Source organism: Heterocephalus glaber, unplaced genomic scaffold (genome assembly GCF_053883595.1).
Source record: "Heterocephalus glaber isolate CG9 unplaced genomic scaffold, H.glaber_assembly_v1.0 deba00000122, whole genome shotgun sequence".
NCBI lineage: Eukaryota > Metazoa > Chordata > Mammalia > Rodentia > Bathyergidae > Heterocephalus > Heterocephalus glaber.
This window is the reverse complement of record NW_028258138.1, coordinates 49213559-49228795: the sequence shown is the minus strand read 5'-3', so window position 1 is coordinate 49228795 and position 15237 is coordinate 49213559. Positions and strand designations below refer to the sequence as shown.

The following is a 15237-nucleotide window of genomic DNA, read 5'->3' as shown; positions in this document are numbered from 1 at the left end:
GAAGTTTTAAAAAAAGTTTAATCATCCAGAAATTGATTGTAATAATTTACACTTAGAACCACCATTCAAGAACCCCCATAAGCAAATGAAAGGTCTCTGGTTAGTATTCAGTCAGTAAATATGTGTTCATGTTTCTCTTGGTTGCATTAATTTCATTTAAGTAATTCTCTTTTATATTAACTTTTCAATGCATCCAAAACTTTCATGATCTGTTGTTTTATGGCTCTGGTAGCATCCCCTGCATTTGGAATCAAATACCTATGGAGGAAAAAAAAAAACACTAATGTAGTACTTTCCCTTTAGAACTTAGCTGAGATATCACTTTTGATGGGAAGACTTCCCTGACCCATAAAGCCAGGAGAGATCTTCTCCTGTGTACTTTCTATACTTATTTCAAAAGATACACCAAAGCTTATTTTGAAAGAAAATATAAACATAAAAGCAATGTGATTTTTCACACAACGCAGAGCCAAAATTCTCTTTATGATTATTAAATATACATGATAGCTAGATAATAAAACACAAGGCAACCAAATAGAATGTTTGGTGCCCATCATAGATGTAATCAGCTACAAAATCATACTTTGACGGTTTCTAATTCCAAATGATAATTTCTATACTTAGTAGTTTGATCTTGAGCAAGTAACTTAAATTTCCCCAAAACAGATTCACATATATATAAGTACAGTTACCCCAATTTTTTAGAGGATTATGTACATTAAATAATTACAGGATCTGAAATATTTTTTAAATTAAATGCATAATTACTATAAAATATTAACACCATAAATTAAATAATCATTTTCCTTTCCAAGAATATAAAAATGCTATTTTAATATGAAAATGCTATTTTAACACTTTGGATAAAATCTAACAAAAATTCCACTGCATATTTCATCTGTAAGTAGCATATATGTAAGATAGTACAGAGAACTGTAGAAGCTATGAGCAAGGAGAGGGGAAGGGAATCTGGTTAATTTATCCTCAACTATTATGACTATCTTCCAAAACTTTGGATTTAAAGTAAGTGTTTATCTACATATAAGAAATCCAATGTCTTTATTACAACTTATAAAAAAACCTTTAAAAGACAACACCCACCCCCCCATATTGGAGATCGAACTCAGGACCTTGTGCTTGCAGGTGTGGCACCACTGAGCTACATCCCTGGCCCTAAACATAATGATTGATTAGTACTATATATGAGTAATAATTCAAATATCTTTTTAGGATTAACTGATAGATATTAAAATTGTATACTCTTTGGCCCAGGGAGAACAACTGGACAAGTACATAAATATGGATTTTAAGAAAGGTCTATTAAAAATGTATTAGCAGTGAAACTGGAAACAATCCAAATGCCAATCAACAGGAAGGAGACTGCTCAAATCAATCCCCTGAGAATATCCATAAAAGAATATCAACCATTACAAAGAATTTATTAAAATGTAAATATATTCATATTATATATTTTTAAAAATCACACTACAAAAGCCTATATTAATTTAGTTTTTAATATATGTATACATATGTATAGAAAGCTATCTAAAAAGGTAGTCACCAAAGTGTTAATATGATAGGATTTAGGGGACATGTTCTTTATATTTTTCTATTTTTATAGGCTGAATATATTGTTTGGATGAATATATCATTTATTATTATAGTCAAGAGATTTTTACTTTTTAAAAAGCAAACATTGGGCAGGGGAGAGGGGGGAGAGGGCTGGTAGCTCAGTGCAAGGTTCAATTCCCAGTACTGCATGGGCTGGGAGAGGGGGTTATAAAATCAGCTATGGCACTAACTGAAATTATGTACTAATGGCTAAACTACATATGACTAAGGATTGGGGAGAAAAAGATAGCAAGGAATACTATAAAAGTGTTTCAAGTATCCTATTCCACCATCCATTCCCCAAAACAGATGAAAAAATGTGCTTAATAATAACTCGCAATAATTCAGATAATATTCTAAGAAACATCTTACCTTTCAATAGCCAAGATTTCTACTCCTGAAGCACTGCTGTTTCCATATTTGAAGGTAATTAGCTCAGGATGCTTTTTTTTGGATGTAATTTTAACAACAGAATTTAGTGCTTGTCGAGACTGTATATAAGCCAATCCTTTCCGGGAAAGAATCTCCCTTAAACAGTACATATGTGTTGCAGTAACCAACAGATGACTGAGCGAGAAGAGAGAACATTAAAAGAAAAAAAGAATGCTAATTAAATATAATTCAAAAGAGGTGTTTAATAAACCCAATTATAAAAAGTGCTCATCTCTAAATGAAATTACTTTTGAGTTAAAAAATATAAAAAGGATAATCTATAAACTATATACCTTTTAATTATATGCAAAATAAATATTTTATTAATGTAATTCTGCAACCATATAAAAGGCATAATACTCTGTAAATTCAATAAATATATAAATCATTAAAATAGTCATTTCTGATTAATTTTAATGGGATTCTCTATATTTAAAACTGTTCTGAGTCAACACACTATAGTCTGTATTTAATATCAAAGATTAGTAGGCAATAGTTGGGCTTCCTTACATACTTTATAATATTCTGTGACTGGATCTAAAGACAAAACGATCACAGAATTATTAACATCCAGAAGGAAAGATACTACAAAAGATAATTTGGGGATACTCTGAAAACTCTTGAGTATGATCTGTACTTTGAGTGATACTAGATTTTAAGCACTTTAGTTGGGGTAATGCCACTGGAGTTGTGAAGAATGTCCTTATTCTTGGGAAATTTATGCTGAAGAATTCAGGTGTGAAGTGTAACATCAACTTTTTTGGAATAGTTTGACAAAAAAGAAGTATATGTGTATGTGTGTACGTATGTACATACATAAAGGGAGTGGTATGAAAAGCTTATTAATAGTAAGTGAATCTAGGAGATTATGATAGAGGTGTTCAATATACTATTTTCAAAATAAAAATTACACAAATATTTAAAAAATCAAGATAACAAGTTAACAGAAGGGTTATATGTTATTATACTTGGATAAATAAAAGGTCTTTTGAAATTCAGTTTTATATTATTAACTTCTACAAATTCAATTTTACTTCTAAAGACATCTTTTAAAGTACCTAGGAAACATGTGTCCACTTTCTTTCACTTCTTTACAAGGAAAATGATGCTTGATGTCTGGCTTGTTTATCCAAGTCTGAATGTTTACAACCTCTTTTCTGTCATCATCAGACATTGAAGAACTGTCAATTTCATCTACAAAAAAATGTAAAGTATTAAAAGTGGATATTGCCAACTTTAAAAACAGTACATTTCCTAACAACCTAAAAAAGTAATTTCAGTAGTATTTTGAACCAATGGGTTTGATGGACCAAAAAAAAAAAAAAAAAAAAAAATTACAACTCAGCTACTCTGTTTCCTTATGGTATGGATACTAATATAGAAACATTATTATAAAACATCTCTTTATACAGTAAGAAAGTTGGGTGAAAATACTAAGAATATAATTTAAAAAGGAAAAAAAAAATCACTCCTGGGATAAATTTTAAAAATCATTATTTAATGAGAAAAATATAAAAATTCTAATTTTGCTTTTCAAACTTAAGACAGAAGAATTACAGGTTCTGGGGTTAATACAAGTGTTATCTTAGCTTTTTAATAAATACTTCAAAATATAGAGACATATAAAAGAAATCTCACGTATCCAGCTTAAAAGTGACACCTACATGTATCTCTCACTACTCACATCCTTTTCCCTTCCCCACAAAGAAATAACCTCTATTGGGTGTTATCAGTTCTGTACAGACTTTGTTTTTAACTATATATGAATATTCCTAAATTACATACAATAGCATTTTTCAGTTTCAACAAAATGTTTATGAAAATTAGCCCACTTAATTGCATTCTTCTGCCATTACTACCCTATCCCAACAATGTTAAATTTGTGCCTGTTGATACACATAGCTTTAGTTTTTCTCATTTTCATTGCTGCCCAATTCTCTATAGTGTCAAATATGTGATAAATATGGGTAATATGTATCACAGGTATGATATATAAATATGATGAATGTAAATACTGTATACCACAATTTTATTCATCCATTTTCATCTCCCCTTTTTAAATGGAGGAAGTTGAGATATTCAGAGAGAAAAAGACTAATAATAGGAATATGGCAACAAAGAAAGGAGAAAAAAAGAAAAAAAAAGAATTAGAAATATAATTTAGAATTCAGAAAGAAGAGTGATTTTGTAATAACTTGAAAATATCTAATGTGCTTCCTCCTCTAATGTAACAGTATTACTGCTAAGAATTTACCCTTTGGGGCCGGGGATTTAGCTCAGTGGTTCCACCCTCTGCCTCACAAGAACAAGGTCCCGAGTTGGATTGTGGGTACCAAAAAAAAGAATTTACCCTTTGGATATACTCTAAAAAGGTCATCTAAATATTTTCTGTGTATACTGCCGTTTGAAACAGAAAAACACTGACAAACACTAAAGTGAATCAGAAAAAGACTGATTAAATAAATTTTAGTATATGACAGAAAAAGTTCAGGAGATACATAGCCTGAAAGGAAAATATGTAACATTATTACTAAGTGGAAAGATGTCATACTGAATACAAGATAAAATTGAGAAGTCTTTAATTATTATTAATCAGGACAATCTGCGATGGAATTATAAACAAAAGTAATTTTTTTAAATTTAAATAAAGATAACTACACAATATAAATTTCCCTGCCACAATATCCCCACCTTGTGGCCCTTAAGGATATTGCCTCCAGTTTCAAAAGGCTCTTTTCAGATGTTTCAATTTTGGAATTCTCTGAATTCCAGTCCCACAATCTCACAATGGGCAATTAAAGGAATTTAAATTCAAACCTATGGATTTAAATATGACTTCTATACTGATAACCCTCACATTATCATCAGCATAGACCTCGTCTCAGTCAAAAGCCTACTTTTGGATTTCTAGTAAGCACAATTTAAGATTTTTAAAACTGAAGTTTTTTGTTTTTATTTTTTTACTATATGTGCTGCTGAAGTGACCACAGTTTTTTGGAGACAGGGTCTCCCAGCGTAGTTCAGTTCAGGCTGGCCTTGAACTATGTAGACAGCTTGGCCTTGAACTCATGGCCATCCTCCTGCCTCAGCCTCCCAAGTGCTAGGATTACAAGCATGTGCCACCATGCCTGACAAAACTGAAGTTTTAATAACAACCTACAAACTCTCCACTTTCCCGTAGTGAAGTTCATTGTTTTGTCTTACAGAGAAGTTGTATGCTATTCCAGGGATGATCTCTATAATCACTCCTGAGGACGGAGGAAACGGTCTGTAGATGTGGGTATTACTATACCTGTGTCATATTCTTCTTCATCCCCAATGCTGAACACCGGCTTTACACCACGGTAAGGCTTGCCCACTCTGTCACTGCTGCTCACATGCCTATATTCAAAGAATTTTAGGGAAAATATCATTTAAGGAGTTACCAAAAATTTCCACCAAGCATCACTGGATATTCAAACAAACGTAAATATTCTTTGCTACCTATGGATCACCCATAGCTTTCAGATAGCTATGTTAAGGAAACTGAAAGAAGATAAAATATGTCAGCAAAAGTGACTTGATAGGCTGAATACTCTTAAATAAGTAAAATTTATTTTTAAATAATTTCAATCAGCCACTTAAAACCAATGCTTGAGATCTGTTTGCCTTTAAGGAAGTTAATTTCTTTGCGCTTCTGTTCCTCATCTGTAAAATGGTGATAACAATATCTATCCTTCAGGGTTATTGTGAGAATTAAATCAGTTAATTATTTCAAAAAGCTCTTAGAGCAATGCTTAGTATATAGCAAGTGCTACATACAGTTTACTAGACAAAACAAGGTTATGGTATTAAGTATTCAAATTCCAGCGAGAGTGCTCAAGGCTTCTCTTATACATCCAAGTGTCTTAGAATTTTTCTTCCCATTTTTATTACTAATACTTTTGTTTTAATCAAAACCAAGATAGTAATTCTGCTGCATAAATATAAACCATGAAAATGAATCTGCCATTTTTTTCAAATGGCAGAAACATAAATGACATGTACATTCAAACCTTTTTAGTTCTGCAGGAAGTTTGACCTCTCTTTAATGTAAAAATTCACACCTGATTACTTTTTAGGTAATCCAAAACCAAAAGGTGAAATTAAAACATCTGAACAAAATACTACTCCTTTCTTAGGGGAAAAGCATTGTTTTATTTGTAGGATAAGATTCAGTTAAGATTAGCAAATATTAAAGGAAGACTGTCGTTTTTCTTTCTTTGTTATATACGAAGACAGAATCTTCTATTTTTAAAAGGTATTCCAATATGCATCAAAATCAAGTTACATATCTTTAAGAATTCAGTTTTCCCAGAAGACAGAGATCAAATCTATATATTAATTTTAATATATATAATCAATGAAAGTCTTATCATCACCTAATTAAGTTGAAACAGAATTAAGTCTTTAGTTCTTCTAAAACAATATTCAAAAAAAATCTAATGAGAGTTTAGCATATAACAAATACTCTTTGGGAACTAAAAGTTAGGTCAGATAATACATAAAGTTTGATTAAATTAGAAGTCAAAGCCACATAATTTTGTTATCTTAATCAGAATTTTCTTATAAACTACTGAACTATGTTCATTAGTTTTAGTTCAAATCTGTGGGCATTACCCCAGTTTTGTGCTACAGGGAGGTGGTAGAAACTTTTTAAGAAGTGGAGCCTACTGGGAGATCTTTGGTCACAGGAGGTGTGCCCTTCCTTTCTCTTTCATCCCCACCATTAAATGACCAGGTTTTTTGGGGGTGCATGCGTGTGTGTGTGTGTGTGTGTGTGTGTGTGTGTGTGCTGTATGCATGCAAATGTGCACACACTACTAGATATCTAGGGCCTTGTGCATACTAAGGAAGCACTCTACCACTGAACTACATCTCCAACCTTTTTACAATTTTGAGACAGGGTCTTGCTAAATTGTCCAGGGTAGGGTGGAACTTGTAGTCCTTCTGCCTTAGGCTTCTGAGTAACTGGGATTTCAGGCATGGTCGACCATGCCCAGCTGAGGTGAACAGTTTTGCTCCTCTATGCTCTCCTCACCATGATATGCTCCCTGCCGAAAGATATGAGCTGAATTCTCCAAAACAGTGAGCAAAAATAAACTTTTCCTCTTCTTAAACTGATTATTTCAGGTGTTTTGTACAATAATGGAAAGCTGAGGAACACAGGCAGAGTTTGATGACAGAAATATGCAGTTCAAACAACTTTCAAACTCAGATTCAGTTTTCCATCAAAAGGAAAAACTAACAGCTTTATCTAGAAATGCTTTAGTGCCTAGATTATAAATTTCCATGAGATTAAATTACAGGTTCTCTCTTATTAAAGAATAAACTGCTAGAACACGAAAAAGCAATAAAGAAATAATAAAGATCATGCTTACAGTAAATGCCTGAAAACCATAACAGAAAGTAAGTATGGTAAAAACAACCCTAAAAAGCAAGCTATTCATTTTTTGTGTAGTTTATAAAACCATTTAAAGTTTTTATGAATAAGAATGCTGATGATTACTGAGATGTTTCTTAAGTCTGGCTGAAAGTTAATGAAATTCAATGGTTTGGTTTTTATATTTTTTAATGCTGAGATTTGGTTGGACTATTTCTAAAAATCAGTATACTTACAATTTTTGGGCCAAAGTAATAACAGAAACACCTACAAAATAGTTTGGACAGGCTTTTACTTAATTTACTGAGCTCAGAAACTCAATTCATTCTGTTAATTAAGTTATATTTTAAAGATAAATATACCTGCATATGAATATCAGAAGATAAGCTAAAAAATTAAGAATCTAGGAGAAAATTTGGGAGTTAAATAAAATTAGACTACCTCAATGGCCCTTTAACAGGAGAAAATAGATGATTCACAAACAGATTAAAATTTTTAAAGAATCAATTTCCTTTGAAAGAATGCCTTATAATTAGCACTGTGTAGGAACAGTAACAATAAATAAAAATTGAAATATATGAAAATGTAAATGTATATAATGTAAACAAATTTAAAATTTTTTGAGGTTGGGATATAGCTCCATGGTAGAGTGGATACTTAGCATGTACAAGGGCTCTTGGATTTAGTCATTGGCAAAATAATTTTTTTGGAACTGTGAAATGTTCATTTTTTGGTACTATAATTTTCTGATAAGTCACGAGACAGCACTGTAGTAAATTATCTCCAAAGCTAAAACCCTGCCAACACTTGACTGCATACATACTTTCTGTTTCACCTTCCCCTGTCTCAGAATAAAAACTTCAGGGCTTATGAAGTTCTTAGGTGTGAAGGAGTTTGATTTCTATTTTAGAAATGAGAGATGGAAACATGCAATAATAAAATTAAAATGATCAAACAAAGAAACCCAAACCGAAACAAAAACAGATTCATCAGGATTACATATTCCTACAAGGAGAATGAGAAAAGATCAGCTACGTTTTGAAATAGCTGCATGAAATTTTAGCCAGACAGCACAAGGCATTTATAGATAGCATGAGGCATGCTAAAGGAAAGGATGATTTGATAAAGCTGCTCTACTCATTGGCTTACCGCTCTGTACATGATCTGTCTGGCCAAGGAAGATTGAAAGACATTCTATAGTAAATTAAGGTAGAGGACAGAACACAATGATTATAAATAAATACAACAGTATAATCAGTTTTCTAACCCAGATTATACAAGAAAATATTTCAATCATTTCAAGTACAAAGAAAAATTAAGAAAAGCTAGTTTTAAGTGATATTTTAATGACATCTTCAAAGAACTTGCAATTATCACTAGTCTATTTTACAATGCCATTTTAAAATAAAATTTTAAATGTTCATGCCATAAAATGTAGCAGTAATAATACTGTAATTCAGAAGCACTAAAGAGGCTTTTGAGAGTAGATATTACTGAGCAAACCAATTTTTTCAGGCTTGAGAAAAATGCTTTAATTATTAGTAGACTAGATAAGGTACAAATTTTTGGTTTAGTGACAATAACACACTATTTTTTTTTTTTTTAATTTTTTGGAGACAAGATCTCGTCCTGTATTTCAGGTTGGCCTCAAATTTGTGGAGATAGTCCTGCCTCAGCCTCCCCAGTGCTGGGATTACAGCCATGCACCACCACACCCAGCTCCCATTATCTTCTTTGTTATTTATTGAATGGGAATACATGTACATTTGTATGTATATGTACTATACTAAATAAAAAGATAAAGAGCAAATTCCTAACATTCAGTTCTTAAATTCAACATTTCAACTTTCCCAAGATACTATAAGACATGAAAATGAAATCAAATACTATAACACATTTCCAAGATCTGAGTTACTTAGAAACAACTTCTGTGTTACAATTACAAGGTTAGATTTGAACTCTAGGAACAACAAAGATCAATTAAATTAATACATGAAAAAATATGCATGCATAGTTATAATAAGCAGTAATAAAAGATAATTTTCAAACTCGTTTATCAATTGTTCATTACATCTCTGGTTTATAATTCACAAGGGAAATGGAATTTGCTCATATTTGTAAAAAAAAAATTGTATGAAGATCTAAACTTAAGAAAGTTGGATCCTGCCATATTTAGCATGACCAAATTACCAAGTTTTAAACTCCTGGGGCAGAGAAAGGGGCAGAGAAAGAAGTTCTATAAGATCACTATATTTGAACAGATGACTCCTCCCTCATTCATTTGACATTTGCAAAGCAGGTATCACAAAATATAATACATATTAAGACATTTAAGGATTTTTTTTTTTTTCTGGTGGGATTCAGGGACTGGAACCCAGGGCCTTGTGCATATTAGGTAAGCACTCTACTACTGAGCTATGCACCCAGCCTTTCTAATTTCTTTTTTCTTTTTGGTACTGGAGATCAAACTCAGTACCTTGTGCTTGCGCGAGGCAGGTGCAGTGCCACTGAACTAAATCCCCAGACCTTCTTTCTAATTTCATTTTGAGACAAGGTCTTGCTAAATTTTCTGGTTTGACTCAAACTTGTGATTCTCCTGCCTCAGCCTCCTGCGTAGCTGGGATTACAAGTCTGTACCACCATATAAAGCTGACAATTGAGTATTTGTTTTTAAATGAAGGGGCAGAATCATTATTTGTAAATCATTCTAAGCAGTACAAAAGGCGAGGAATCTTGATAGCCAAATTTTATAACAATAAAGTACATCCTTATAATAAAAACCATGAAACTTTCTAACAGAAAAGTACTTCATGATCCTTTGCTAGAACACTTTCAACTGACATTTACTTACTGTAATTAGTTTTATTTACTCATGAAAGCACAATATATGCATAAATGGAAATGTAACAGTGAAACCTGCTGATTTGTACAATTAATATGCATTGCTAATGATAATAAAAAATTAAAAAACAAATTGAGACTGTGTAAGAAAACTCACCGGTCCACAGGAGTTGATGTATTCTCAATAAAACTGATAACTTTTTCTCTGACATTAACAGATCTTGTCTTCAAAGCCACAGTCATTTTATTTACCAGTGATTTCATTCCTCTATCATTTGAACCATTAGAAGATTCACCCTGAAAAATAAGAACATAGATGGAACTGCTCTTCAAATAATTAGCAGACACACTACTGCTAACAGTTATCCCCATGTTATAGACCGAGTCACATCCCCATCAATTCATATGAAATCTTAATTCCTAATACATCTTACAATGTGATTATATTTGCAGCAGGGCCTTTAAAGAAGCAATTATATAAATTAGGTCAGAATGGGCTCTAATCCAACTCTCTTAAGAGGGAGAGTCATGAGTATAGGTGCAGAGTAAAGGCCATGTGAGGACATGAGGAGAAGGTGGCCATCTGCAAGCCAAGGAGAGAAGACTTAGGATAAACCAAACATGTCATCACCTTGATCTCAGACTCTTAGCTTCTAAAACTGTAAGAAAATAAATCTCTCTTGCTTAAACCACCTGGTCTGTGGTTATTTTGTTATGGTGACACTAGCAAACTAATTCACTAGGTGAAGTTATTTTAAAAATGTACAGTAGAGGGATGGGGATTTAGCTCAGTGGTTCCGCCGCCTGCCTCGCAAGCGCAAGGTCCCGAGTTCAATCCCCGGTACCAAAAAAAAGTACAGTACAGAGGAAAACTAAGGCATATCTGTACATATATATGTGTACATCTGTATAGCCTGAAATTACCTTTTGTATTCACTAAGAAATAAAGTAACTGATCTTTCTGAACTCAGACTAATCTAGAAAAATAAGGAAAAGCATAATCAAACTTCTGTTCATACACCTGAATTTTTAAACATTTAGTCCTTATATATTTTTGCTTTTTAAAATATTCCATCATAAGGAGAAGGACCCAAGTTCGATCCCCAATACCAAAAAAAAAAAAAAAAAAAAAAAATCCTAATTTAGGCCTTTAATTTCAGAAGAAAAGTTATCCCAGAGTACTTAATGGGTGTAAGTATAATTCTTATATTGCTTCACAAGATGGCTCACATATACCCTAGAACTCAAAATGGTGATAGGTGTCAAACATTTTGCCTACTAGTTCCTCTTTAAAACTTATGGAAAGGAAATAATCATGAAGTCCCTAAAGATTTAGGTAAAATGGTTTTTAAAAACATCTTAAAATGCCAGAAAATGCTCATATTTCAGCGAAAAAGAAAATAAAACTACTATAAATTGTGATCAGTACTTTGAAAATAAAATACTAAAATACACATACAATAAAAGATTTGATGCAAATATTCCTAAATATGAAAGGCAATTATTATCTCTGGGTAGTTAAAGGTGATTTTGTTTTCTTTATACTTTCTTATTGACATATGATGCTACAGTGAACATATATTACTTTTATTTTTAGGAGGAATACTGACATATGATGCTACATTGAACATGTATTACTTTTACTTTTAGGAGAAATATGTCATTAAAAACATTAAAAATCATATCTCTAATTCCATATCTAAATTCAAAACCAAATTAAAGTGACTGTGGAAATTCTTTGGCACTTTCAAATGGAACAAATCTTTACAACAGTTTCTATGATTGTCTCAATCAGTGTTTTTCAACTCTGAAGACAAAAGCTTTAACACTTCAAAGGCTGTGGTTGAAAATATAAATTAGAATAATGTTTTTTTTGGAGAGCTACTTGATAATGCTTAGTTCTAAAGATTCTGATAAGTAATCTTTTTTTTTTTTTTTTTTGGTACCAGGGATTGAACTCAGGTCCTTGAGCTTGAGCAGCAGGCATCGAAACCACTGAGCTAACTCCCCGGCCCCCTGATAAGTAATCTTTTGATCAAGTTCTTCTACCTCTAGGACTAGGTATGGCATATGCAAATATATCACTATAAAAATAACCTGTAGTAGTGTTTGTAATGGAAAAAGACTGAAAGCTATACATACAGCCACAGAATACTAACTGAAAAAACTGTATCACATCCATACAATGGAATACTACTTAGTTTTTCATACAAACATGTCAAGAGATAAAATTTTCAGAGAGGTTTTATCTGTTGATAATGTTTTATCAATAATCTGCTTTGACTTCTCTGGCTGAAGACAAACCTCAATATCTCTAGTGAGTTAAAATTTTACAATAACTAGTATTAAATATTCAGTGGAAGGTACTATATGTTTATTTGCATATTTAATCCTCAATCTTCCTTATGAGGAAGATTCTACTATTATCAACTCTATTGCACAGGTGAAGAAACTACAGCTGAAAGATGTTGCTGGAGGTCACAAAGAAGTTGCAGAGATGAAACCTCGACCCAGGTATAGCAGAGGATAAGCCCAAATTAGTAACAAATCTGTAATACAGTTGTCTAGTTTTGTTTTAAAGAATAAACATTAGATAAATAACACTATTTATTAAGAAAAATATTCAGTGACATCCAAGAAACTACAAGAAATATTATAAAACTATGAAAGACTTACTACTCAAATATTTCCAAAGCAGGGCCGGGGCTTTAGATCAGTGGTTCTGCTACCTGCCTCAAAAGCGCAAGGACCCGAGTTTGATCCCCAGTATTTATCCACTATAGCAAACCTCTGCAGTAATGTACATCTCAATAACTAAAAATCAAACATAACAGGACTGACAACTGTTTGTTATCTTTTTTTACCTGAACCATTCTTTTTTTTTTGGTACCTGGGATTAAACTCAGGACCTTGTGCTTGCAAGGCAGGCGGCGGAACCACTGAGCTAAATTCCCAGCCCAACCTGAACCATTTTTGTGTGAATTTAGACCACAGTCCTAATCATGTAAGTTTGGGATTGGAAGAAGTACAAACATAGTGTTCAGGAGATATGAACAGGAGCCCCTGTATTCTTTTAGTCCAAACTAATTGGTAGATTCCTGGAATCAGCTCACTTACATTACAAGTTCAGAAGTGCATACTGCCTCCATCATTTCATTAACATCACAATAATGTGACTCCTCACTGTGTCTGAAATGTTTTGACTCCATTTCTCTTATGGTGGGGATTTAGTAGCTAATCATCTCTTCTGGGAATTGATCCAACTATGGGGACATACTATACAAATACACTTACATCAACAGAAGAATTGATACTGCTCCTTGAGCCTGAAGTACTAACAATCCAATGGCCATATCCATTTTCTGGTCCATCCACATTAATGTCTGCAAGGTGCTGCTGCAGTGCTTAAGATAAACAAGGAAAACCAAACCTGAGCAATGAGCCCTTGTAGAAAGATTCATTACCAAAAAAGCATAATAAATGTGTAATGCCTGAATGAAAAAGGATCCAACAACATAAAGTATTTTTGTACCCTATAAGTGAGTAAGGAACTCTGGACCACAGCAAACTACTTCTCCTTCCTTCTACAATCCTTTGTACAGAGGTAACTAACGTTTTTTTTTAACTAACCCTAAGAATAATAATAACTGTATAGGCTTTCCATTATTCTTTTTGAAAGATCATTTTTCAAGTATTAACAGATAATCTCTGCAACATTTTTATGACAGCAAGGAGTAACAGAAAACCTATGGACTCTCTGTTATACCATGAGGATATAGCAATCAATTTTTCCCATAAAAACAAAGCAGTCTTTATTAACAGTTATGAGAAGAGCTTGGTAAATGAAGAATTTACCATTTCTTGGTAAATGCAAGAATTTCATATTTTAAAAAGTTTCTACAATCTAGAATATACTATAAAACAATGTTTTTCAGGCATTTTCGAGAATTATATGCTTAATTGCTAAATTATATATCATGTTATCAGGATTAGTAATAAATAACATTGGGCAAAAAGGTCAACACTTGTTTAATACCACTCATTAATTAAAATAATCCCTTTTGTAGATAACTCTGGGTATGAGCCTCAAATGTAGTCAGTTATCAGGCCATGACACATAGGTGATACTCATAATCTTTGCTAGCATCAACAAAAACTAAGAGGAAATACATCCTAACATACCAAAATTTCTAACTTGTAGCATAAATTACATTCTGTAAGAAGTTAACTTCTGTTAAAACTCCTGTATTTTAAACCCAAGATTCTGTTATTTTCAACATTTACTGATTTGATTTTTATTTATTTTTTATTATTTATTTATTTTTTGGTACTGGGGATCGAACTCGGATCCTTGCCCTTGTGAGGCAGGCGCTGGAACCACTGAGCTAAATCCCCAGCCTGATTTATTTTTATACCTCAGCATTTATAATTCCATACTTTTATAAACCTTTTTTCCTAATGCCAAGGTAGGCTCTTTTCTAATATTGTACTGATTTAGTCCTTCATAAATTCTCAAATATTTGTCAAAATTGACCAATTATTTTACTATCTTGGATTACCAGATATTAGTCTGTAGATTTGAAAAGTCAGCTTATTTCTTTTATTCTGTACAGCCAATATTTGTTTACCCCAGCTAAAACCTTCAAATAGTTTAAAAGATAATAATATATCTAAAGAGCAACAGATAATTTATTATTTATTATTATTTAGAAAATAATATATCTAAATTCTTGTTTACCAGTCCTGTCAAATCTTTCTTCTCCATAGGGGCAAATAATATAGGCAATTTTTCATTATTTTTATAAAAATATTTTTTGGAGGGGCTGGAGATGTGGTTCAGCAGTACAGTGACTACATAATATGTGTTGAGGGCCCAGGGTTCAATCCCCACCACAAAAAAGTACAATGAAATAAAAATTTTAAAAAGCTTTTTGGGAACACAAGTTAATTGA

General features: G+C 32.3%; 1 protein-coding gene across 5 annotated transcripts in view; it reads right to left on the bottom strand.

Annotated features, from left to right (window-relative positions):
• The window catches only part of Tbc1d23 (TBC1 domain family member 23), a 63095-nt gene continuing 47858 nt past the window's right edge, over window positions 1-15237 (bottom strand). For 4 of the 5 annotated variants that reach the window (XM_004857972.4, XM_087214288.1, XM_087214299.1 and 1 more), the window contains 7 exons: window positions 13580-13689; window positions 10443-10582; window positions 8594-8638; window positions 5336-5424; window positions 3102-3237; window positions 1984-2178; window positions 1-258 (listed from right to left, as the gene is read on the bottom strand). In XM_004857972.4, coding sequence (XP_004858029.1) covers window positions 177-258; window positions 1984-2178; window positions 3102-3237; window positions 5336-5424; window positions 8594-8638; window positions 10443-10582; window positions 13580-13689 — 797 coding nt within the window. In that variant the 3' untranslated portion in view covers window positions 1-176. The remainder of the gene's footprint in view (window positions 259-1983; window positions 2179-3101; window positions 3238-5335; window positions 5425-8593; window positions 8639-10442; window positions 10583-13579; window positions 13690-15237) is intronic. The other variant, XM_004857973.4, reaches the window with a different exon arrangement.